The following is a 27,220-nucleotide window of genomic DNA, read 5'->3' on the forward strand; positions in this document are numbered from 1 at the left end:
TACAGACGAGCAGCATGGAGCTATTTGGATGTTTTTTTGGTGTGTCTTTTTGGACGAAGAAAAGTGAGCACCATTCACAACCATTATATGGACAAATACTGCTGTGCGGACCCCCCCGTAACTCCGAGAAGGCAAGGAGGACTCTGAAAATGTTCCCAGCTCTTAGTCGACATGAGGGTGAGTAGATAATGAGTGAAATTTTAATTTTGGGTGAACTATACCTTTAACAGGACCAGTGCAGTGTGTGTGTGTGTGTGTGTGTGTGTGTGTGTGTGTGTGTGTGTGTGTATTGTTCCACGTGTATGAGCCGCTGTGTGTGACTGATGTGATAATGATGTGACTCTCTCACTCTCTGCAGGCGTTGTGGACAGCTGCTGCTTTGCACTTCCTGCAGACAGTCCCAGGGGGCGCTGTTCTTATTGCTCTCATTGCAGTCGCTGTGTATTACCTGTCTGCATTACTGTAAATACAGTGGAGGATGGTCTCACTACCAATAAACACTTACTTTGTATGATGTTGTTTGTGTTTATACTTGATAATCTGCAGTACAAAAAAAGGACTTATTAAAATGTTACATAAATGTTTCTCATTTTAATTGTAGCCTACAGCCTGGAATTTATTACAGGCTCATGGAAATGTTTTTGGTTACCGTCATCCATTAACTAAATGAATGTAAAGTCGGTAACACTTTAGATTAGGGAACACATATTCACCATTAACTAGGTGCTTATTAATATGCATATAAGTAGCTTACTAGCTCCTTATTAGTAATAATTATTAAGCATGTATTAACACCTAAGATTTTTCCTAATATTAACTCCTAATAATCGCTTATTCATTTTAAATTAATGCATTAATGCTATACTATCTCAGAGTGATAAAGGAAGAATTACTGTTCTTGTGCTACTGCCCCAATAACTCACTGGTTATTCACATCATTATTCAGCAACAATGCATTAATTAACAATGAATAAGGAGTTAATATCAGGAAAAATCTTAATTCATGCTGTAATAGAGGTAGAATAAGGCTACATGTATGTAGAATAAGGTGTTAATACTTGCTTAATAATTATTACAAATAAGGAGCTAGTAAGCTACTTATATGCATATTAATAAGAACCTAGTTAATTTTGAATATGTGTTCCCTAATCTAAAGTGTTACCATAAAGTCATTAAAATACACTGATGAGTAAAACACAATGTTCATCCATCCTTTCCAACCGACTGTGTTTGGCTTGTTTCTTGGGGAACTGCGCCCTCTGGTGGTGAAGGTGTGCAACAGCAGCCATGATCCAACTGCTTTCTTATAAGAATTTGAAATAAGTTCCTTTTTAGTTTCACTTTTCACATGAATTCCTCCTTTCTACCCTTCTGACCTTTTCCCCCTCTCTCTCTCTCTCTCTGTTTCACCTCACCCCTCCTTTAGAGAGCCATGCGGGTCAGGAGCCACTCCATGGAGACCATGGTGGGCTCGCACCGCCACAGGAGCCCCGGGGTCGGAGGCGGCGTCCCGGCCAGCCTGAGCGGAGGGGGCCTGCCGCAGAGCACCAGTGAATGCACAAAGAGCACCTTCACCGTGAGTAAAATAGTAAAAATAGAGAGAAAGAGGGGGGAAGGAGAGAGGGGTTTTAGAGATGGATGACAGGACCTTGGCTGGAACATCCTGATCAGCAGGGGCGGATCCAGAGTATTTAACAATAAATCTGGGGGGGGGGGCGCCCAAAAGTAACAAAAATGAAGACTGCCACTGACCACTCTCTTGGATGTTTATATTATACAGTTTCACACATCTTCATCTTGCTTTTATTGGCTACGTTGAATCTTTCCCTTTGTAACTGTGCGTTCACACCAAAAGCTTCCAAAGCGTCAAAACGCCGGAAGTCAATTCATTTTCAATGAGAGCCCGGCGACACTGAGCGACCAAAGCGTCAACTGGCGTCACCGCGCTTCCAAAGCATCCAAAGCTTCCAAAGCGTCACCAGACGAGAAGTTGAGCCAGGTTTAACTTTAGGGTAATTAGCTATGACGCGGTTCGGTGGCAACCGGCGGCAACCTGTCAGAATAGAGATGTCCTTCGGCTGCCTTTTTTTTCTTTTTTTTGTATTTCGGCTCCCCAATAACCAGCGCGATCGCACTTTGACGTCATTTGCCGTTTTGGGAGCTGTCTTGTCTGAAGCCCATCCTCGAGCGTTTTTGACGCTTTGGAAGCTTTTGGTGTGAACGCACAGTAAGAAAGATGCCTGTGACCTTTTCATTTTCCACTTGTCAATATTAGAATTATAGTCAATCAATAATCAACTCTGTCTGTCTTGTAAATAAGAAGTCAGCAGAATAAGCAACACATTTTCAAAATGAACCAGTAGTTAGAGCTCAGCTCTCTACAATAAATCTCAGTGTTTTGTGTAACAGTCAATATATGCAGAATAACCAGAACAAGCATCACTCAAATGGTGAAATTGAGAACAACAACAATCTTACACCATTTATCTATATTTACTATACAGAAGACTATAGGATGTTTGCTGTACAGAGTTGATTAAGAGCCAACAGTAAACATAAAAGTGTTTAAGAGCTTTTCACAGTGATTGACTGCACACAGGGTGGCCAATCAGATTGACACGCCCCCGTGTCACCATGGAAGACCCGCCCCTGCTGATCAGTGCTTTTCCTCTGTCTCTCTGTTCCAAAAATCTGTATGCTTTTCTACAAAATGCTCAGTCCTTTTCTTTTCAGAGGTGTCTTAAAATCATATTCACACGCTCAGTATGTGAAATGAAAAAGGAACTGGGTGTGACGAGATCCTCTCGTACTGCAACTTTCACTTTTGTCCACTCTCATTTACCTTTTCTTTTCGGGACCAGACAGTGTTGCGAGTTCTCTTTTCTGCCTTGTATAACTTTTCTCAGACTCAGCACCTACTGCATTTTGGATGTGCGTGAGCTTTGTTCTTTTTCACTCTCATTTACATCCAATGTCTAGACAAGAGGGAGAATTTATTCATGCTGGTGCCGACTCCTCCTTGTGTTTAAGTGATCACACAACAAGGATTTTATTTCCCTCCTCTTTCATCCAAGTTGTGTTTGGAAGGGATTTATTCACAGTGAGATTTGCTTTGAGAGTCAATTATTAGGTGTTTCTCACTTTTAATTTCCTTCATGTGTGATTTTCAGCCTCCTGCGTTGTCGGCCAAGTCTCCTCTGAAGAGTCCGGTAAAACGGCGTTCAGGCCTCTTCCCTCGTCTCCACTCCAGCACAGACTCCCCCTCGGACAAACACACCCGCAGGTTATATACTCTCACTATTGAATCATCTTTGGTGTCTCTCCTGGTTTTTGGCCAGCAACTTCAAAGTTGTGTTGACGTATTTTTGTGCAGGAGCCCAGAAAGTCACGACCTTGTCCTCACTGATGAGTTTCTTTTATCTGCAGTGACCAAAAGCTTGCAGAGATCTGCCCATTGTCCCAGGAGGTGAGGTCAGAGACATCGTCCAACCCCAGCTCCCCTGAGATCTGCCCCAACAAGGAGAGGTGAGACCAAAGGTGTTTTTCTCATGGAGATAATATCAATACTTTACACTGCAAAAACTCAAATCTTTCCAAGAATATTTGTCTTGTTTCTTGTTAAAATGTCTCATTTCTAGCCAAAACTAATTTCTTTCCACTTAAAATAAGACTCATTACCTAAAAAATTACTTTTTAGATCATTTTCACTTGTTTCAAACTAATTTTCACTTGAAATAAGTAGAAAAATCTGCCAGTGCAAGCAGGTTTTTTGTGCTTGTAATAAGAAAGAAAAACCTGCTCCACTATCAGATTATTCTACTTATTTCAAGTGAAAATAAGCTTGAAAGGAGTAAAACGTGTCTAAAAAGCTACTTTTGAAAAATGTGATGAGTCTTATTTTAAGTATAATGAGATTAGTTTTGACTAGAAATTATATTTTGACTAGAAATAAGACAAATATTCTTGGTAAGATATTTGAGTTTTAGAGAGAGAGGACTTTATGTTTCTTAGGGCAGATAAGCAAACTAATTGTGCATTTTATGACTAAAGCATGAAACTTTCAGCATTTCATCTACATACAATACCCAAGGTTTGATTTCAGATGTGGAACCACTTTGGTGGCTGTGACCTTTGGTGACCTTTAGCGGTCTTTGACCTCAGCATTGCATTTTTCCACATTATTCTCCATTGGAAACATATGAAAATCTGGGAAGTAAATCATTACCAAGAAATTTCTTCACCATTGTGTTTATGAAGGTGTGTAATATCATGTAATAAAATGTTGAAATTCAACTCCAGTGGGAACCCCCATAAAAAAAACTACTCAAAATATGTTAAAGTTGATCGCAAACATTAGTTTTACACCCAAAACACTTGTTGGTGGAAAAAAAAAAACAGTCTCACCCACTTTTCCTGCTCATCTGAACCGCCACCACCACCAATAGAATGTATTACAGAGAAGCCATTCCTTAGCATGGTAGAGGTGGTGTCACATACAAAATACTCAATATAATATACCTTTTTTCTTGTAGGACATATACAGACCCTGTGGCTGAAAGTTTCATGCTTTAGTCATAAAATGCACAATACCTTCCATATCCTTCGTCTTGTGTCAGCTTTCTACTGCCATCTATGGTGTTTGGGTCAGTTTTGACCCGTGTTTTAAATCAGCTGTAAAATACACTAAAAAAATTTTTTACCATCCAATTTGTTTTTCTTCTCTTGGTTACATTGTTAGGCTTCCCTATCCATGAAAATGTTGGTTTAAATATTTTTTGGTGTGGGTCTCAGGGCCTATTTTGTCAGTATTGCCCTTGGCTTCAATTGAACCTTCCTCTTGTCAGCTTTCTGCTGCCATCTATGGTGTTCGGGTCAGTTTTGACCTGAGTCTTAAATCAGCTGTAAAACACACTAAAACAATTATTTATCATCCCATTTATTTCTCATCTCTTGGTTACATTGTTAGGCTTCTTCATCCATGAAAAGGTTGGTTTTGCACTTATGATTTCAGTTTGAACTCTAATTATTGTTCTTATCGTGATAACCGGGTCAAAATTGACCCTAACACCACAAATGTCATAATTTTAACCAGAGCATTTTAGAATTTTGTGAAAAAATTTTTTGGTTTTATTTTGTTTAAATTGAGGTTCCTGTCAAGTCAAAAAGCTTTGATGCTATAAACAAATTTATGTGGTACTTTTATGCATTTAAAACCTGAAAACGGGTCACCGGTGACCCGAAGACAAGAGAAAGGATATAAGAGCTTATCTGCCCCACTAGTGGATTTTATGTTTCTTTAAACGTCTGTTTTCCTCCGCAGGCCGTTTATCAAGCTGAAGGAGAGCGGCGGCAGCAGCGGCGGCCGGCCCAACATATCCCGCTCCTCATCCAGCACCAGCAGCTTCAGCAGCACAACGGGAGAAACCGAAGCTCTGGAAGAACTGGAGACGGTGAGTAAAAACACTCTGGCCCAGTTCCTCTGTTGTTTACGCTGTAGTGAGCTCTTCTTTACAAAGAGGAAGGAAAAGCCGAGAGGTGGAGAGCGTGAGGTTGTTGCTGGTTGTCAAAGCCGTCACGGATGAAATGGTCTGTAATTACCAAGAGTGTGTGAGAGTGTTGGATGTCAGCACATTGATTATAATGATTACAGCCGCTCTCACTTTCAGGGGATCAGAGGATACCGCTTGTCATTTCATTTGAGAAATCCTGTTAGATCGTTCCCACCGTCCCTGTTGCACTTTGAATCGGTGCGCATGGATGCACAGTGGGAAGTGAAAGTACGGATTTGATGCTTGATTCAGCAGCAAAATACAGCGGGGGAAAGTTTTTTTTTTTTTTGTGAAGAACTTTTTATTGAAGCACAGCGAATACAGCAACATTCGTACATTTTTTTTTAAACATAATACCCCTCACCCACCTCCCTCCCTCCCCGGTCTCCCCTGGACCAGTCAAACATTATCAAGTGTCAACAGTACATTGTAGTGAGTGGTGTCCCTTTGTTCACAACCCAAGAAGTTTATCCTTTATCCGCGCAGCTGCACCTAACCACGTCTCCAAAGTGGAGGCCTTAGCATTATTAATCCGTGCAGTAGACAACTCAAGTAATAACACTATATCATGAAAATAAATCAACCATTTCCTAGTACTAAGATCATGAGGTGGTAGCCATCTTTGCACAAGGAGTTTTTTGGCAGCTGTGAAGCCGCTCAGCAATAGTTTGCGCTATTTTCACTTATACGTATTTGAGAATCTTCATTAAGGAGAAGTAAAATCGGATTGCATGTTATAGCAGTACCTAGTAATTCAGACAAGACTTTGGACACCCGGCCCCAAAAGGCCTGAACAGAGGGACATTCTTTAAGTTTATAACATCCTATTGCGTTAAGTTGGCACATGGTACAGCTTGGACTTGGTATCAGTTTCATGCGAAACCTAGTGACCATGGCCGTAGCCGGCTATGAGGTCACCGAGGTCCGGACCTCGATAAAAATTTCCTACCTGATGTTCTCAGCTGTAAACGGTAGGTTAATAAAAGGCTGAAAACCACAGGACATTTCCTGCTAGTCAGCGGTATAAAGCTCAATCAGCCTCCTTTCATATCAAATGGGTCTATAATAATAATAATAAAGTTGGGGCGGTGTTAAGCTCAGTTGGTAGAGCACCTGCCCCATCATGTGTTCAGGCTAACAGTCCTCACTGCAGGCGACCCCGGTTCAAATCCCACGCTGAGCAGCCCTATCCTGCATGTCATTCCCCCCCTCTCTCCCTCCCATTTCCTGCCTCTCTCAACTATCCTGTAAGCCCCCCAGTCTATTTCATATAATTGTGGGTCATTTTGAGGTAATGATGTACAGGTACTTGCTAACTACATGTTCACATACCCCCCACCACCCCCTCCGGACCTCACCAATTTCAAAACCCTGGCTACGGCCCTGCTAGTGACAGGTGTATAGTAGAGTCTGTGACACACTTTAAAGTGAATGAGTTGGTGATTTGGATTTTTGGAGGCGAGAAAGATGTTCTCCCACACATTGTTCCAAGAAATGTCGTCATCCTTCTGACCGAAGTCTACACAGCGGGGGAAAGTTTTTGAAGAAAAACCAGTTTTTCCGATTTCTGTTGCTTGTTTCAACTCTCGACCGCAAAACTAGTTTACCCTTGGGTATCAATAAAGTAACCTGAAAGACATTAAAAAGAACACATACACATAAAACAAGAAACAAATTAGACTCGACAGAAAGTGCTACAGTACAATTCATGAAATAAAGATAAAAGCATGAAACTAAAAACAAATAATTAAAATAATAAAAAAGAGCAAATTTCCTACAGATATAGGTTAAAAATAAATATATAAGTAAATAAAAGCAATGAGATAAAAAGAGATACATCATGCTCCAAAAGTGACTTGTGCAGTTTTATGCAAACTACAGCCCAAGTTAAATTTTAAACGGTTTAAAATGAATGTTTCTGGGCTATGGTAAATCTGATAGTTGCTCTCTAGAGTTATATGAGAAGATTGATGCATCTCCATGGAGCTAATACTGAAAACAGGGTGAAACAGTTAGCCTGGCTCTTTCCACATGTAAGAAGCAGGGAGAGAGGCTTATTAATGAAATTTAAATTGTGCTATTTTTCAAATGTCTAATTATAGCTTTAAAGTTTCTAATGGTAATTTTATATTTAAAAAAAAGCTTATAAATAAAAGCTTAAAAACTTAGATTATTTAAACAGATGCTATGTCATGATGATGATGGCTCTTCCCTGTATAAAGCATCATTTCCACCTCCCACAGCTCAGACTTTTCTGACGGGAAGGTTAATGTCGACTTCAGCAAAATCAGTTCTTTTCCTCCTCCGCCTTTTCCTCTCTGTTTTACGCGTCTCTCTGCTCTCTGCTCTCTGTCTCTCCCTCAGCTTAGTCACCCCTCGATAGCTTCCTCGTCTGCCTTCAGCCCCTCCCTCAGCGTGGACAGCCAGGGATCCGGTACCCCTGTCATCATGTGCCGCAGTCCGACAGGTAAACCTACAATTGAGATTATATACTGAGATTATTCAGATCTCTCTTTTTTTTATCTATCTGTGATGAGTATTTCATTCCTCTGATGAGCATTTCCTTTTTCTGGCCGTTGTAGACGGAAAAAACAAGACGTCACCGAGGTCAAACTTGAAGTTCCGCTTTGACAAAATGAGCCACTCGTCCACAACCGTAAGTCTTGTGATAAATAGCATCCTCAAGTAGAGTGCGTTTCCTGTCAGTGCTGCTGGAATAGAAACAACTTTTGCAAAAAAAAAACAAAAAAAAAAAACAACTCGAGAAACTTCAGGAGCAAGATTAAAAACATTTATCCGTGTGTTTTCCTTTTCACCCGGAGCTTGTGTTTGTTAATGCACTGAGAATGATAGATTAACGCTGTCAGTGAACGCTCTCTGTCTCCACTCTTCTCTCTTTCAGTCTGAGTAGCTGTGTGGACTGGTCTACATAAAGAGTTGCACAATGAAGGGACAGCATGGACTGATGGAGCTGCGAAAAGAAAAGAAAACAAAAGAAAACACCACATATCACTGCAACAACAACCACATAATCACCTTAGAACCACTTTCCCTAAAGCCAAGGATAATCTGACCGACTGCAACAACGCACCGTAGACTAACTAACTGACAATACTGTGAGTGTATAGGGAGGAGAAACATGCTAAATTTCTTTTTAATCAACCTTTAGCTATGGGAATTATTAATCAATGTTGCGAGTTGCTGCGTCTCAGTTGTTAAAATAGTTCACAAACATCATATGAAAAGTCCCAGCATGGCTGTCATACTGTGAGCGCAGGGCTGCTTCTCGAGCATCGTGCGTAACAGAGAGAATCTGTGGGTTGTCAGAGGAGGAGGAGGAAGAGGAGGAGGAGTGGTAACATGAGACTATGGCCGAACTGTTACTCTTTATCTAGTCAAGTGCTGAGTTGAGTGAGTGAGGGTCTTTATGAGTTGTCACAGTGAAATGTTCCTTTTGCCTTTGCCCTTGAATGGTACGTCTGGCAACAGTTCCTCTTTTGCCTAAAAAAGAAACACGCACACACACAAAAAAAAAAAAAAAAACTAGTACGCAGACACAACACAACATAACACACATGCACAGCAACTATGTGCACAACAGTACTTACCGTAGCAACGCCCTGGAGGTGCTGAGTGATGGTGGTGGTGGTGACACTGGGAGTCTCAGTTTCCCACTTTAGGATCTGAAGTTTTTCTTCTTGTTCTTTGCATATATAGTATATATAAAAAAAGAAAATGCTTCTTTTTTTAAAAAAAGAAAAGAAAAGAAAAGGGAATATCTAGTTTAAAAAGAGAAGCTTTTGTAACCTTGCTAGCTGCTGCATTGTGTCTACTGCACTGTAAACACAACACTGCTGACATTCAGTCGATACCTATGACAGCATTTCTGCGTATTCTATAAGGGTTACTGTACGTCGAGTCCCCGAACTCTTAAGTGCTTGGCTAGTGGAAATGAGCTCACATGGGCTCACAGTAGGAGACACTGCCAACACATTTTGCCATAAGCTTATTTTAGCCAAAGCTGCGCCTTACAATCTATCAAAAGCCCTTTTCACCACAGATAGCTACTCTCTCTTTCTCTCTCTCTCTGTCTGTCTGTCTCTGTCCCTCACTGTGTGAGAGGACGAGAATCTTCTGGATCTGGTTACAGCACAGTTGTGGGTAGCCGATCAACACCCACATTTGCTGAAAATAGACGTTGCACTTAACTGAAAAAAACATTTCACCTTCTGATACCTCCCATTGAAGCTTGCTATAGCTCGGTGTATCTGTGTTTATGTTTGGAGGAACTTACAGTACGAACGGGGAAGGTTCTCAGAGGTTTCTAAGTTTCCCAGCATGTGAGCTGATGGAGAAGACTTGAAAAATAGGTTAAAATGAACCTTTGAACCACCTTTGGCAAAAACACTTTGAATGTGAACTTGGAGCTTTTTTTTTTTCTTCTTTTTTGTACTTTTGATTTCATGCTCTGTTAGTTGTTCTTACAAAGTCTCTTAGAAGTAAATTGTAAAGCCAGTTGCTTACAAGCACAACAGGACAATAGGTCGACTCTACAGTAGTCCTCAACTATACCGTAACATTAGCCTGGAGTTAGCAGGCCAAAGTGGGAGTGTGTTAATCATGAAAAAGCTTAAAGGGATAGTTCAACATTTTGGCAAATTGGCCCATTGCCATAATCCCTATAGTCGTAGCAGTAGGTTCGTTACCTTTAATTATGGGTGCAAGCTATTTTTAGAACGGTGGAGCAGAGCCGCGAGCTGCTCAGAGCTACGCTACGGAGGCTAATGGCATTTCTTGGTTTCCCTCATCAGACTCATCAAATACATAATCCAACAACTCCAAAACGCTCTGGTGGACAAGTTGTGACCTGCACATTCTCCACGCTATGAGATAATAACACAACGTTACCAGATAGAGTTGTTTTAGAGGTAAATACAGAGTCTGCTTGCTGAAGAACTGCCCCTGAAGGCAACGCGCATCAGCGGTTTTGCATGAATTCACATCTAAAACAACTCTGTCTGGTAACGTTCTGTTATTATCTCATAGCGTGGTGAATGTGCAGGTCACAACTTGTCCACCAGAGCGTTTTGGAGTTGTTGGATTGTGTATTTGATGAGTTTGATGAGGGAAACCAAGAAATCCCATTAGCCTCCGTAGCATAGCTCTGAGCAGCTCGCGGCTCTGCTCTGCCATTCTAAAAATAGCTTGCACCCATAATTAAAGGTAACGAACCTACTGCTATGACTATAGGGATTATGGCAATGGGCCAATTTGCCAAAATGTTGAACTATCGCTTTAAAGACAGATGTGTTTACCATGTGACCAAACTGGCAGGTCTTGGGATGAATGTTTATGTCCTCTTACTGTGTAGAGAACCATTCCTGTTGCTGAGATGATGATGATGATGATGATGATGATGGCTTAATAGTTTGTGAAGTTTTGTCACATCAAAAACACACAAGGTTGAAAGGCTCAGGCTGCCCACTTTACAAAAAAACCTTTGTAATTCAGGTGACACGCTTTTAACTTTCCAGGAAGCTGTTCTCCAGGAAGTTCCCTGAAAACTACCGTTCTGTCGAAACTAGAAAGCAAACTAGAAGCAGACCTGTGATGATACCGGTGATTACCTCGAGTTAAAGGAAGTGCAGGAACAGAAAATCCTCCGGAGAGAAGTGGGAAGTTCAGATGTCACTTAGTTTGTAGCGGGTCTCGCCTAAACGCCCTGCAGCCTTTTCTCTGTTAATATGCTTAATTTATTAAAAAAGGATAACTTCTTTTGCATTGATGTCATGTAAAAAATTGTAAGTGCAGAGTACGCTAATTACTAAGGTAAAAATGATTAAAGGAAATATATTAATTTAAAAAGATGTCTAAACATGTATATGTATATTTGGTTATGTAACGTGCCATTGAGAATTTATTCTAAAATAAAATGTTGTATTTTGTGTCATTTCTGTGTTTTCCCCTTCTTTTACAAACTCACACTACACTGACTAGGATTTGCATTTTATGTCGTCTGTGGTCACAATAAAAACATTTATACAGATTAAACTGTTGCACAACACAAAGTCTTTTCTGCTCAACCTGCTCCACCTACTGTCTGATATGTTACCTGCATATGAAAGATTTTCTGGCAGGAGAGTCTATATACAAAAATAGAAAAACCATAAAAAAAATAATATATATATATATACAGCTGCAGTGTTCTGTCTCTTATTTTGTCGTCCGCTTTGAAGATTTTTCACATCGTCCAGGTGAGGCTCAGTACTGTAAGTCCACGTCATTCGTTTCCAGCAGTGTCCCACAATTTAATGTGCTTTGATTTATTCCCAGCCGGAAATATTTTTCACTTCCGCTCTGATTTGATTTGATCACAGTCACTGAGGAACTTTGATCATGACGGACGAGTACACGGTGGACTCAGCAGGTTCCCTGGGTGCCGCCGCCGCCGCTTGTCTCAGAGCTTCCTTAGAAATGTCTGCGTACACCACCTGTAAAAGGATCAATTCAATAAATAAAGGGTCATTCACACCAACTGAAAGATATATTATTCAAGCACTAATAGACTAGATGATAGACTAGACCCACCTCAGTCTTCTGCTGGGGCTTAGGGCAAGCTATAAAATAGAAGAAAAAAAAGGCAAGAAGATTAGATTGGGAAGAAAACAGTTTTGGTAATTTTTAATCAGTGTTGTGTGTATAAGTGTCACACAGTGGTGTAGTCTCTGTGATACTCAGGTATACTCAGTATGCATAAATATTTCAGTATACCCAGTACAACAAATCTATCTAACAGGGTTCAAGGGAGCCCCCAACTTTTTCTTGAAATTTTACCACTTTTTTAAAATTATTGTTTTAATTTTCTTTTCTTTTTTTTTTTAAATTTTACCACATTTTTCTATAATATTTTGAAAAATGTTACCACTTTTTCTAGAATTCTAGGTAATTTTACCAGTTTCTTCTCATTTAAAAAAACTTTTTACTATTTACTATATACTGTAGTACTATTTTTTACATTTAGGCTACCACTTAAAAAAAAAAAAATATTGTTTGACTTTTTTTTATTTTTTTTTATTTTACCACTTTTCCTAGAATTTCTTTGAGAAATTTTACCAGTTTCTTCAAAATTTTTCAAAACTTACCACTTTTTTCAAAAGATTTTTTAAGTTTTTTGTTTTGTTTTGTTTTTTGTGAGAATTTTTACCACTTTTTTCTAGAAATGTATCAACTTTTTTGGAGAAATTGTACCACTTTTTTTCCAGAAATTTCTCTAGGCTATAATCTTTCAAAAATGAACACCTAATTTAAACGTGGATTGATTGTTTGTGTATTTCTGGTGTTTGCTTCAAAATTTTGTCCAATGGGGGTCTGTGGTCTAATTTGTGTCAATTTTGGGGTCGTTGATATGAAAAAGTTTGAGAACCACCGGTCTATGTGATACAAGTATGTACAGTTTACCCACCGAAAAAGCAGTTTACCCACTACAAAAAATTAGACTTTACCACTGGTGTCACAGGAATAAGAGAAACCTTTTAGAGAGGAGTTGCTAGACTTCTTTGGCACTTTGCGTCGGGGTGGAGGCTGCGGAGTCGGGTGTGGCTGGTCTCTGTATGCAGCCACATCATGTGTGAATTTTGTCCTCGGACGTGGCTGAGGCCGAGGCTGGCGTTCCCTTGAGCTCAGGCAGCAAGCTAAACCCAGCAGGAGGGGAACACAAACCAAAGCACCAGCACAGACCAACACCCTGTGCCACCAGTTCCTCGGTGTAGCTGAATGATGAGAGAAGAGGGAGAGATCACATACAGATGGAGACACGCTCACTGAATGCACTCAAATCAAGGCCGTAAATACCATATACATTGGAGGGGACACATCCCCCCCAATATTCAGATATGCTCAAAATGTCCCCCCCAATATATGCTAGCTGATTAAAAAATAAAAAATAAAAAAGTATCCCATGTGTTAGTGAATTTACCTTACTTTCTGAACTATTGAGCACACCTGAGTAGCTATAGGCCGCACCAGCTAAATTTTAAAAGAAAATACATCTCTTCCTCTCTTCCTGTGTGTGCACTGACCAGTGGAACAATTTCTCATGTTGGGGCTTCAATACAAGAGGGACATTACAGACGAGCAGCATGGAGGTATTTGGGTGTTTTTTGGTGTGTCTTTTTGGACAAAGAAAAGTGAGCTCCATTCACAACCATTATATGGACAAATACTGCTGCGCGGACCCCCCCGTAACTCCGAGAAGGAACGGAGGACTCTGAAACTTCTCCCACCCCTTAGTCCACATGAGGGTGAGTAGATAATGAGTGAAATTTGAATTTTGGGTGAACTATCCCTTTAACCGTCATAAATAAAAGATTACGGGTTACTGAGCGTGTTTGTGTTGGGGTGTGCAGAGACGAGAGCTGGGACACCGGGGCGGGGAAAAAAGTAGCGGCTTATAGTACGGTATATATAGTATACTGTAGTAGGCTATATATAGAAAGAGAGAGATTTGATCCCCCCCAATGTTGACTCCATGGTTACGGCCTTGACTCATATAGCCTACCCATTTTGTCAACATATATGATTCTACACACCTGCAGTGACATTCACATCCGTCAGATGTCCCATATCAACGTTGCCTTGACCCCAAACAAGCCTGCACTTATAGGAACCTTCATCTAAAGGGCTGACTCTCACGAGTTTCAAATCCAGGCGGGTTTCAGTGGCTGACACTTCCTCCTCCATCAAATGGCGCCTGTCAGACACTTCAACAACGCTAAACGTTTCATCTGTTGAATTTTTCCACATCCAGTTCCCGGTCCAGTTTTGTCCGCAGTGCAGGATCACACAGGACAGGGTCTGACTGTCCCCCTCTAACACATGTAACGTGTTTCGTTTTGCCAGAACACCCTGGCTGCATTCTTCAGCATGGAGACCTGAAAAAAGAGGAAGTCTTACTTTAATTTAGGAAGTTACAAGTTGAGTCAATTTACCTCAAGGAAACAATGCGAGAGTCTGAAATTTAACTGATTGAGATAAGCATGCCCTTATTCTCTGTCATTTTACCAACTGAAATAAATGCTCTGATGTTGCGTTATGTCATTGTACTGTCTGTTTCTGGCTGATCATATGGGCTACAGGTTTTGTAAAGTAGGCTAGTATAAGCATATAGTTTTGAGTCTTGCAAGTTTATCAATTCATGTAACCTCATCATTAAATATATATAGCCCACTAATATTGTAAGCGTCACAGTAGCCTATACAGTACCGGTATGTCAAAAATCTTGTGTCAAGAAAGATTGGCTTTTCCTTTGCAAACAATTCCTGCCCCTCATTGCACTATGGAAGCCCCTTGTTGAGGAATCTATGTTTAATCAGTTTAAGATCACTGTGACATCTTGTACAGGCTTGCTGCAGCTGTTTCTCGGCAGACTCTTTTTGTTGTCATGTTGTCTACTGGTTCACTCTGCCTCTATTATTGTTATGTTACTCTGTGCTTTTGCAAATCACTTTGCAAGATTTGTTTTAAAATAGTATAGTTAGTCATATTCTATAAATATAGATACGGTTTTATATGCTTTTAACACCCATTAATATAGCAGCCTACCCTAAAAGCAGATAAGGTGGTCCTCTCTCTGTTTAAGTGGTGTGGTTTGCATGAGAATATTTGTTCATGTACAAGACCCTTTTTTTGGAAAGCTGTCTAAGTGTTATTTCCAGAATTGTCGGTAACTTTTGGTTTCTATAAGAAATATTAACAACTGTGACAACTACACTCTGAGGTCATGCAGTAGCATAATATAAGAAACCACACACACCCCTACTGAAAAGTGAAACAAAATAACATCACATGGTTCAATTAACAGTTTGTTCAAAAGAATGCTTTAAAAAAAATGTGTTGCTTTTTGTTTTCAGGGAAACTAATAATTTGATTAAAACGAGATTGAGCAGCACTGAGTGAGCCTGTGTATATACAAAAACTACATGTAGAGTGAGACAAAAAAAAGTTACATAAAGGCATTTAAATGACCTTACACACTTAGTTATACCTTCAATGCATACACTTGAACAAAAGTGAAATTAAAGACACAAAACAACACAAGCAAGTTCCTCAAACGCAACACAGCAGGCTATATATAAAAGAGATTTCCTCTCAATATGCATTTCCATTTGTATGAATTTAAGCTTGACTCTTACCAGCAGAAAGAATGCAGAGGCAGCTGACAGCGCCGAGCAGATAGTCATGCATGTCTAACCGCGACTGTGTTGACGCTGGTTCATCACAGATCGTTTTGGTTGTACTAACCTCTTCCACGGTTTTGGTTTAAAGTCTATAGCTTACATGCCGCGACTTGAAACTAGAGCCAGTAAGACCCGTTTGGGAAACTCCACCGATGTAGCAGCCAGTCGTTGGGAGTCAATCGGTTTGTTATTTCTCTCTCACTTTCTTTTCCCTCATTTCCCAATAACCCGGAGGTCTTTTTTTCCTTTTTCCTGCGACTGTGCCTGTCCAGATGGAGTTAAAGGAAGGAAGTTAACCACTAATCACCACCCCTTTCACACACACTACACACAGACACACACTGGCTGCTACACTTGCGAAATTACAGGAAACCCAATGACTTCATGATGGGCATAGACACTCTCTAACAGGAAAAGGACCAATTTCAATGAACAGCAAAAGCAAAACTGAATGAAACATAAAACAGCAACAATAGTTCCGCTGTTTTTCACATGAAAAAGTTTAGGATGATTTAGATTCATGATGTGTGAATATTAGCTAGGCTACTGTATGATAACAAGCATATTGTGTGATTCATATTCATATAGCCTGATGAAGGCTATGTGGATTTCACAATACAACATTTAATAGGCTAATAATAATGATAATAATAATAATTATTATATAATAATACTGTAATAATACATTACCTTAATTGAGCAGTGGTTGAACGGTTTACTTACAACAAGTTTATTAATGTTGCAATATTGGCAAATGTTTCCCACGTTCCCAACAGCAACCTGCTTTTCGCCAAAAAGTTCACCTTCAAAATAAAAGCTGCTCACTTTTAAAGACAGTAAATATTGAGGAAATAATAGAGTCAACCCGATTTAACCAAATAAAAAACAATAGTTTGATGTCAACTGATGATATCGTTTCTCTCCATGTCACACAGGAAGATGAAATTACTTACAGACAGTGAAGCGTGGATTTTATTTTGTAAACGGGCGCGCTCGTTTAATTGTTGCTCAATGCCGTCCGTATCACGTGATTTGTGGGAATAAGAGGGGATTCAGGAATAGTAGTGATGATGTTTCCAGCAGCAGGGGACCATCCTTTAAATATAGACTTCATATAGGTCCTAATATTTCAAAAGTGCTGCAACAAAGACAATATCAACTTTTCTGGATGTTTTGTGAGAGTCAGTGTGCCTATCATATTAAAACTGGATCTTAAATTGACAGATACACATTATTCATTCATACACAATATAACCAACACATCCCTGAATTGCAACCAGAATAAAACTGTTTGTGACTTTTCATATATAGTGAGCTCCAATTACAAACATACAGTTACCATACAGTTGATGTGCATATTATTGAGTGTAGCTATAGGTCTTTACAACCGAACCAGTGAAGAAACAAAAGGGCCGCCGCCCTACACCCCCAAACCCTGACCCTGTCTGTCCACCAGTCCACTACAGGTAACTTTACTAAATTACAAAGTTTTAGTTTTCAGTCATGGATTATCAGTCCCAGATTTGTATTCCGAGATTTCTGTTTAAATGTCTATCTTACCATTTATTTTATATATTAATTGTTCATATGAGGCTGTATCTGTTTCAGAGTAGGTTGGGTTATTACCTCCTGCACAGTGCTTCAATATGACTCTCTTTAGTAGACTAGGATATTGTTTTTGCCCCCTACTTATTCTCTCATTCATGAGAATCATATTAAAACATTAGAACAACGATGCTCCGGCAGTATCCTTGTTTTGTTATGATTCAGCTCCAGTGGTGTAGTCTATGTGAAGTCTATGTGATACTCAAGTATGCAGTATTCCCTCTGGAAATGCATTAATATTTCAGTATACCCACTATGTAACTATAGCCTAGTTATGTCAGAGGTCTTCAACAGGGGGTCCGCAGAGGTACTGCAGGGCGGTCAAGAAATTTTTGGTTGATAATACTAAATATAAAATATATATAATACGTCAATTTAAATAGCTTGTATGCATGATTTATTTAAGTAGAGGGTCCCTGCTTCATCTCTCTATTAGTTTGGGGGTCCTTGGCCTGAAAAACTTTGAAGATTACATTATGTAATTTTGTGTAACCTTGTGAAGAATGTATAGCCTACCATGAATGGAATAAACCAAAATGAAATGGTGATATCAAGCCACATCAGCCCATTATAATAATGGCCCATAATGGTCTTTTGCAAATGGTCATCCAGATTGGTCATGGTCTCAGGTTAGGTGGTCTTTACTACAACAACACTACAGTCTGTAAAAGGGACCACTAGAGGTTGGTTGGGTTTTGAGGGGGTTGGAGGGGTTGGGTGGGAATATAAATAGATAACAAACTCCGCCCTGCCGCCACGTCAAACACCGACCGCGCGGTCCATAAACGAACGCACCCTGCCTGCCTGTGCTTTTTTACACACACACTGACTGACTGTCGGTGAATGAGATAAACAAAGAGCCGGTGACTTTTCAGCAAAACAGACAACGCTCCTCAAACTCCTCGGGAAATATGGACACAGGTAGGTGGACTGTCACTTCCTCTGGGTCGGTAGCGGCGGGTTTGGTGCCGGCAGCAGCCGTGTGTTGTCGCATTTGACAGCATAGAAGATGACAGCTGAGGGAGCTAACATGCTAAGTTAGTTAGCATGGAATGCCCGTTAGCAGCAAGCACAGCACAGCACGGCACGGCCACAGTGTGCTGGCTGCTAGCATGACTTTGCCGTTGGTTTCCTCAGTTACGGGGTTTGACAAGAAGACTAGTTAAGTGGCGAAAGATGGTTTAGTTTAAGACACCGACATCCAGTTTGTTGTAGACACGGACAGGTGATGAGATGGGACACTTGGCGTGGTGTCCCCTTGGTGTTTTTTTAATCAAAGCTGGTGTCAGTCAAGAGCAGAGCAGAGGAGGTCCAGGAACTAGAGATGAGATGTTAGCATGTTGCAGCTAACTTAGCGAGTCAAGAATGGGAGTTTGAAGTGCTTCAGTCTGTCTGTCAAACTCTTTAAAGTGGTACAGGTTTGTTGCTTTGCGTTTGGAAGTACACTTTTAATCCAAAAAAGAAGAAAGCAGTTTTGTGTGTGTGTGTTTTCTCCCCCCTTTATTCTTCACAACTCCTTCAATAGTTGCAACTACGAGTAATATAATCAAGTCAATCTTTAGCCAAGTCAGTTGAGAGTCATTTTTCTTTTTTTTTTCAGTGTCAGTGCAGGTTTCATAACACTTAATTTCATCTGGCAGGAAAAAGAAGAAAAAAAGGTTTTTGACTGTGGTCAGATGTGAACAAATTGTACCCATTTATAGAGAATGTAATATTCACTTTTTCACACAAAAAAAGTTTGGATTAAAACAAGGACTGATGGCGTCATAATACTCTTTGGACTGTGATTGTCTGCTGAGCTGAGTGAGAGCCCACTGCTATTAGGCTTCACGCCAGCAACTGTAGTTCAGCCTTTTGCACATGGGGCAGCAGCAGTGATGATGGGCATAATAAATAAAGTGCTTAGCTAAAATAAAACCAGTTGTATAACCTGTGATGTGCAAATTTGCAAGTCACCCTGCATGGCTTACAGTATATATCCTGTGCTTGGCCCCTCATCTCCATTGAAAACCCCCACTGTGTCTGATGTCTGTTCACACACCATTCATGCCCTCACTTGTTGAATAACATGCCAGACCCCCTATGTATAAAAAAAACAAAAAAAAACTTGTCTTCTTTTGTAGTATGTGGTGTTCGTCGTCACACACCCTTCTTATGTTGTGCTTGTTGCGATCGCCTCCCTCATTGTCCGTCCATACTCATCAATGTCAAAAAAAATTCAACACTGACCACAGGAGTCCATGCAGGCCTGCTCTCAAAATATCTCTCTGCCTCAGGCTTGCTTGCTTTCTTCTTCTTCGTCTTCTACTGGATAATAAAGGGCATGACAGTTAAAGGGATAGTTCACCCAAAATTGAAATTGCACTCATTATCTACTCACCCTCATGTCGACTAAGGGCTGGGAGAAGTTTCAGAGTCCTCCGTGGCTTCTCGGAGTTACAGGGGGTCTCGGCATAGCAGTGCATGTCCATATAACGGTTGCAAATGGATACCAACTGTCTTCGTAACAAAAAGACACACCAAAAAACATCCAAATACCTCCATGCTGCTCGTATGTAATGTCCGTCTTGTATTGAAGCCCAGAAATGCGAAATTGTCCCGGAAAAAATTAAATAAGTCTATGTTTCAAGCTTCTCGAAGCTCCTCTTCCAGAGGACAGAGCCTGGTTCGTCCAAATTTGACGAACCAGGAAGAGGAGCTTCCGCTACAAACAAGCTTGAAAAATAGACTTATTTCATTTTTTTTTTCGGGACAATTTCGCATTTTGGGGCTTCAATACAAGACGGACATTACATACGAGCAGCATGGAGGTATTTGGATGTTCTTTGGTGTGTCTTTTTGTTACGAAGACAGTTGGTATCCATTTGCAACCGTTATATGGACATGCACTGCTACCGTACGCCGAGACCCCCTGTAACTCAGAGAAGCCACAGAGGACTCTGAAACTTCTCCCAGCCCTTAGTCGACATGAGGGTGAGTAGATAATAATGAGTGAAATTTAAATTTTGGGTGAACTATTCCTTTAATGAAGTTTGACACAGGCCTAATCTGTGGCGGTCGGTGTATTTCAGCTTTGTGTCAATGGAAAATCACAGAATGCAGCTGAGAGAGAGAGAGAGGGGTCGAACTCTAGGCAGCATGCATGACTAGGCAATGTCCACCCCCCCCCCCCCCACCCCTCCACCCCCCCTAATGTTTAATTGCTTTGCACTATTATTTGATGGAATTACAAACCACACTCCAGTGCCAGTTTGATATCCCTCCTTCCTCCTGTCCTTTTCCAGCGTGTTCCTCTCACAGATGGAGCCAGATGAGTGATACTAGCCTTGAGCTCCTCTGTGCCACTTATAGTACCACTAGAGAAGCAATCTTGATGGCTTCCTTGTTTGCTGCCACTGTCTCTTCCTTTTCCATCCAGTCCATGCTTGAGACTTTATTAGAGCTCTAATCATTACTGTGTACAGCATCCTTTCCCCTCCATCATCCATTTCCGTGTGGATGCTGCTGGATGTGCCAGAGAGTTGAAGTATTCAGTAGAGGATGTACAGCTATTTTATGACTATTGATCTGATGTTTTCCAGGCATTATTGTGACATCTGAGTGCATGGCTGCTCATAAATCAGATCTTAAGTGGGAAGTGTGTGTATGCCTTAAGTGCACAGATGGGTTATCGTAATTTACACTGTAGGCAGAGATTCTTCCTTCAGTGGACGTCGGTTGTTCTGTCCAGCTGCGAAAGTCTTCCTGGGACTTATGCTGCGTTCAAGACAACTCGGAAGTCGGAAAAAAACGAGCTCCGAGTTGTAAAATATGAATTGAACGGCGTCGAACTCGGAAATTACAGGTCGGTAACTCAGGTATCATATCAGAGCTCCGACTTTCCGACTTGACGTCACAACAACATCAAAACATGGCAGCCCTCGTCTTAAACAGTTAGAATTTAGAAATTTTAACTTATTTTTTGAGGTTTTAATGCATATTTTTGTGTATTATTGCAGTAGCCTATATGAAATGCGTTTATATTAAGCTGTGATTGTTGTATTGGGTGAAATTGTGGTCCTCGTATGTGACGGAAATAACGTTTAAAGCAGAACTATGCAACTTGGCCGGAAATAGCTCGCTCCTTCGTTGGTTTCTCTTTTTTTCCCTCTCCGGGGCTCCCCCACAGTTCTGGGAGGCACATGTCACTGTCGTAAAAAAAAAAAACTCGCCGCCGCCACCTCCTCCACCCCCTCCCTACACGTGCTTGTGTTTACTGCTGAAGGTAGAGAGGGTGTTTGCTAAGCACGGAGCTAATGCTAACACGGAGCTAACGCTAACAGGGAGCTAATGCTAACACAGAGCTAACGCTAACAGGGAGCTAATGCTAACACGGAGCTAACGCTAATACGGCCACACACAGACAAAGACACAAAGACACAGACACACACACACACATGAATAAAGGTTCCAAAACGCGAAGGCGTGTGTGTGTGTGTCTGTTAGCATTAGCTCCGTGTTAGCCACAAGCCGAACTTCATCAGTACAAACATGTTTCCATGGTTTCCTCCGACTTTCCGAACTCAAACCAATCACGATTCATGACATGCATGACGTCATCTGCGTTCTTATCTCGTACTGCCGTAAGGCAGTTTCTCGCGATAGTTCTATCCATTGATGAGATTTGGGACACCGAGACGGAGGACTGATCTTGCAAGTGCGGTTTTCAGCCAGTGGGGGGGGGGGGTGAGCGCATTGGCCTAGACCCCATTCACCTCATAATAGGTCACTCAACCATCACAGTGACTCTGAGCCACAATAATTACAGCCGAAATCCTGCATAGTTCTGCTTTAACTGTTATCAAGGGCAAGGCCATAACATTATATGTGCACTCGTCTGCGGCGTCTCCTCTCCTCTTCATTTGCCTCCAAAATGAACATAATTTGCTGCTGCATATATTTTTCATATTAAGCTATGAGCCACAACATGCCAAGCTTCCTCCGGGTATCCATGTTTTTCTCTTCCGAGTTCCTGCAGCCGTGAATGTAATGATGTCGGAAGTCGGAAATGTCCGAGTTGGGAATCCCGACCTCCGAGTTGTAATGAACGCACCATTACTCTGCCTCTTCTTGTATTTCATTGTTTATTCTTTTTTTTTTTTTAATATTATTTATTTATTCCACTTTGGTTCAGAGAATTCACCTTACAGATCAACAATACATAAGTGGGTTTTTCCCGCTCCCATCCCACCCGATGTCTCCCCCACAAACAAAACTACCAAACAAATTTACAAAACAAAAAAATTAAATAAAAGATAAAAAATAAAATAATAATAATAATAGCAATCATATATATATATATATATATATATATATATATATATATATATATATATATATATATATATATATATATATATATATATATATATATATATATATATATATATATATATATATATATATATATATATATATATATATATATATATGTATGTATAATAAAAAAGAGAAAAAAGAAAGAATTATAAATCATTTATCCAAAATCACATTATCAGCATGAGCACATACATAAAGCAGTTAGAAATACGTATTTTAATCTAGTGATGTACAATTCATATTGTCAAAATGCGATATATTTATCGGTGGATCCCCGAAGTGTAAATATGACCTTCTCTAGCTTCAAAAATGTCATCAGGTCTTTAAGCCAGGAATCTTTTGAAGTTGGTAAAGGGTCTTTCCACTGTAAAAGAAGAGCTATCAACGATGAAAAGGAGATTACATTCATTGTTTATTCAACCTCTCCCCTTTCTGCATCCTGCAGGTCTGAGTCAGGAGAAGGTAGCCACCTTCATTAAGCGGCTGAGGGCCGAGCCACGCTACCTGTTGGCCCAGAACGTGTCCACGTGCATCGACCCGTTGGAGGTTTGTCTGCACCGGCAGACTGTCCAGGATACTGTGCATATCTTCCAGCACTCTATCCCCACAGAGGGCAAGCCCATCACCAACCAGAAAAACTCAGGTAAGACATGTTTTACATTACGACGACAACATTCATGATGCAGCAGATGTGTTAAACCAAAACTCACAGCAACATTCAAGAGCACAACTGAACGTCACTTAACTCACAACTGTGAGTGAAAGCATAAAGCATTTTGAAGAATATCCACAAGTTTCCGAATGTCATCTATGGTCAAAACCAGAAGTCAGTTTTGCCGGTTTGGTGGAATTGTACGTTTCCGTTTCCATGGTTTTCAGTCGCTGTCATAGTTGTGGTTAACGCATGGATCTATTAACGCTGGCTTTTAACACGGATGTCAATTTGTGTGATATCTATTTTTTTTATTTTTTTTATTGTATCTTTATTTGGAATGGACAGAGAAATACATTCACATGGCATCAACAGTAAAGCAAATATAAATGCCATTCCAGTTTTTGTTTTATATACAGAAATTGTGCAACATCAGACAAACAGGGCTTACAAGACCAAAGAGTGTACAAGCGCAAATCAAGGGTCTGCAGGTCCCACTCTCCAGAAGTAACATAAACTATGTGAGATTGGTGTTATAGTCGCTTCAGCGGGAGCAAAGTTATCATCTTTAGGCCCATGTTGACACGTTGCCCAGACTAGTTCACTTAGGGAAAATTCCCGTACAGCTTAATAAAGAGTAGAACAGGTAACTATACACAAAACCCATGGGGGGGGACCCCTGTCACCGCTGTCATATAAATATTTTTCAGAAACAAGTCAGAAACTAAATGAGCGAATTACAAAGCAACATTACCAGTGAGATCAAATAAAATCTGCTCTCGTGGGGGCAATGAATGACATCCAGTTGCTCCAGATTTGGTAAAATTTGTCCTTTTGAAGTCTTATTTGGTAGGTCAATTTTTCCATTCTATATATCTCCAGAATAATTCCAATCCAGTCATCTTGAGTAGGCGGAATCGGGCTTAACCATCTTCTTGTAACTGATTTCTTACTTGCCACCAAAAGAATTTGCAGCAGCTTTATCTCTCTCTTACATTGGAGAAAAGGAACATGACCCAGGTACATGACATCAAAGCTCAGGGGTATTTGAGTGTTAAAGACTGTGCTTAAAGAAACCTGGATATCCCTCCAGAAGGTTTTTAACTTGGGACAATCCCAGAAGATATGATAGTGGTTAGCAGCAGCCGAGCCACACTGCCTCCAGCACGGCATAGTTGCACCTTTATACCTCTCCTGATACGGTGTTTTGAAAAATCTAATAATATTCTTCCAGCAATGTTCTCTCCAGTCCATAGAGCTGGATGTTGTCCACTGAAAGGACCAGATATAATCCCAAGCCTCCTCAGAAATCTCGATCCCCGATTCCGCTTCCCATTTATTTTTAATGTATTGAGTGTTATTATTGTTAACGTTGGAGAGAGCTGTGTATAGTTTTGAAATTAATTTAGAAGGGATCATGGTCATAGCATTTTTTAGAATGTGATAAAATTCAGATTCAACTTCAGAGAAATTAGTTAATTTGCATTCATGGTCGATATAGGAGCGTAGTTGAAGGTATCTGTGGAACTCGATCCGTGCTAGGCCATGCTTGTCCTGCAAGGTATCAAAGCTGCACACAGTACTTTTTTGAGTAAGTGAAATAAATGTTGTAAGACCATACATTGTCCATGATTTAAAGCTGGAGTCGTGTCTATTGGGAGTAAAATCAGAGTCAAAAGCAAACCATCTGAATATTCTCAACATTCTATGTATCCCACAAATACTAATCACCTTCTGCCAGACTCGAAGAGTGGGGCTCAACCAGGGGTTCCTTAGCTTTTCCAAATGACATATTAAGCCTTTATCCGCTACTACAGCTTGGATGGGGAACTGAGTTGATAGATTGGACTCCACCTCCTTCCATTTTGCTTTATATGTTTCATTACGGGAGCTATCTGTGCAGCATTGTAGTAATTCCTTAGGCAGGGGAGACCCAACCCTCCACTTCCCTTAGCGAGTTGAAGGGTGGCATATTTAATCCTTGGCCTCCGTCCCTGCCAGATAAATCTGGAGATCCACTTGTCCCACTCCCTAAATTGATTTTCACCCACCTCTATAGGCAAGTTCCTAAACAGATAAAGTAAACGTGGTAACACATTCATCTTAACTGCACTTATCCTTGCACTAAGACTCAGGAAGGGGACCAGGTTCCATCTATGTAGATCTGCCTTTATACTTGAAGATATTGGCTCATAGTTTGCTCTGAAGAGCCCCGCGAGGTCTTTAGTCAGGTGTATCCCTAGGTATTTGATGTTTTCATTTTCCCAATTTAGCTTGAATTTCTTACGTAGAGTCACTGGGGCTGAATAGTTAAGAGTCATCACCTGGGTTTTTGAAATGTTGACTTTGTAACCAGACAGCTTGCCAAAATCATTCAAAGTAGACATCAATTCACTAAATGACCTCTCTGGTTCCCCCAGGCAGACCAGCACGTCATCAGCGAACATTGCTACCTTATGTTCAACTCCTGATAATATGATACCCTTAATATTTTGATTTTGTCTAATTAATTGGCCTAATACTTCTATAAATAAGTTGAAAAGGAGGGGCGATATTGCACAGCCCTGCCTACACCCTCGTTTTAGGGTAAAGGCCTCTGATAGATCACCGTTGACCTTGATGCGGGCTGAAGGTCTGTCATACAACGCCTGGATTACTTTGATAAACCTGTCCTGAAATCCAAACTTTCCCAGCACCTTGTAAAGACATGCCCATCTGACGGAATCGAAAGCTTTCTCAGCGTCTAGACTCCCTATGATCACTTGAGTTTTGTCATTTTGTATCTGTCCAAGGATGTGTAGTACTCTTCTTATGTTATCGGTTGTTTGTCTGTGATGTATAAAACCAGTCTGGTCTAAATTAATGAGTTCAGGCAGCAGGTGTTCCAATATGCGAGTAAGAATAGAGGTAAATAATTTATAATCTAAGTTGAGGACACTAATTGGTCGATAATTCCCACATTCTCGTTTATCTTTCCCCTCTTTTGGGATAACTGAAATAGTGGCCTCCCTCCAAGAAGGAGGGATTTCTCCCTTCTGCAGGACGTAATTAAATGTCTTCACCAATAGTGGGACTAGTTCTGACCTTAGGATGCGATACCATTGAGAGCTGTACCCGTCCGGCTCCACTGCCTTGCCTGATTTTAGTCTGGTGATAGCAGCATTGATTTCCTCTGTCGAAATCGGTTTTAATAAATTATCATTTTCAGAGTCTGATAGTGAGGGTAGGTTCACGTAGCTGAGAAAGGCATCAAAACAATCTTCCCCTGGGGCGTCAGGTTGAGTGTAAAGGTCCCTATAAAAGGTCTCAAAACATTCCTGGATCCTTTCCAATTTGGTTTCCAGTATATTAGTTTTAGGGTTCTTAATTTTATATATAGTGCTTTCCTCCTGTTGCTTCCGTAGTTTGTATGCCAGGTATTTTGCTGATTTCCCTCCTATCTCATAATATTTCTGTCTCATGAAAATTAAATTCCTCTGGACCTCCTGAGTGTAAACATCATTGATTTCTCCCTGTAGTTTCCTAATTTCCTGCTTTACAGTAGGGTTTATGGTTATTAATATCTTCCTGTTGTTTCCGCTTTAGCTTCGTCTGAAGATCTGCTAATTTTTGCCCTTTGGTTCTTTTTAGGTGAGAAGTAGTAGAAATTAATTTGCCCCTCAATACCGCTTTAAGTGTGTCCCAAATAATAATTGCTGATACCTCATCTGTATCATTAATTTCTAAGAATCCTTTTATTTCTTCCTTTATTTCAGAAACTATGGCCGGGTCATTGAATATATTTGAATTGAGTTTCCATAAGGTGTTTCGTTTTTTCCTAG

The 27,220-nt window shown here is 40.4% G+C and overlaps 3 protein-coding genes across 3 annotated transcripts in view; 2 read left to right on the forward strand and 1 right to left on the reverse strand.

Annotated features, from left to right (window-relative positions):
* The window catches only part of rap1gap2a (RAP1 GTPase activating protein 2a), a 102,516-nt gene extending 92,600 nt beyond the window's left edge, over positions 1-9,916 (forward strand). The window contains exons 17-23 of the mRNA XM_083985846.1: positions 1,427-1,576; positions 3,171-3,283; positions 3,427-3,525; positions 5,321-5,450; positions 7,914-8,016; positions 8,132-8,205; positions 8,452-9,916. Of these exons, the coding sequence (XP_083841972.1) occupies positions 1,427-1,576; positions 3,171-3,283; positions 3,427-3,525; positions 5,321-5,450; positions 7,914-8,016; positions 8,132-8,205; positions 8,452-8,460 (678 nt within the window). The 3' untranslated portion in view covers positions 8,461-9,916. The remainder of the gene's footprint in view (positions 1-1,426; positions 1,577-3,170; positions 3,284-3,426; positions 3,526-5,320; positions 5,451-7,913; positions 8,017-8,131; positions 8,206-8,451) is intronic.
* A 1,683-nt stretch (positions 9,917-11,599) lies between these two features.
* On the reverse strand, positions 11,600-16,094 carry LOC310995372 (uncharacterized protein). Its single transcript, XM_083984419.1, has 5 exons — positions 15,740-16,094; positions 14,138-14,479; positions 13,079-13,318; positions 12,138-12,166; positions 11,600-12,040 (listed from the first exon to the last, which is right to left on the reverse strand). Exons 1-5 carry the CDS (start codon positions 15,789-15,791, stop codon positions 11,927-11,929), a joined length of 777 nt encoding a protein of 258 aa, XP_083840545.1. The 5' UTR covers positions 15,792-16,094; the 3' UTR covers positions 11,600-11,926.
* Positions 16,095-18,166: 2,072 nt separating this feature from the next.
* blmh (bleomycin hydrolase) overlaps positions 18,167-27,220 on the forward strand; it is a 43,701-nt gene continuing 34,647 nt past the window's right edge. The window contains exons 1-2 of the mRNA XM_083985851.1: positions 18,167-18,310; positions 23,193-23,390. Of these exons, the coding sequence (XP_083841977.1) occupies positions 18,301-18,310; positions 23,193-23,390 (208 nt within the window). The 5' untranslated portion in view covers positions 18,167-18,300. The remainder of the gene's footprint in view (positions 18,311-23,192; positions 23,391-27,220) is intronic.

This window comes from Trachurus trachurus (genome assembly GCF_905171665.1).
Source record: "Trachurus trachurus genome assembly, chromosome: 13".
NCBI lineage: Eukaryota > Metazoa > Chordata > Actinopteri > Carangiformes > Carangidae > Trachurus > Trachurus trachurus.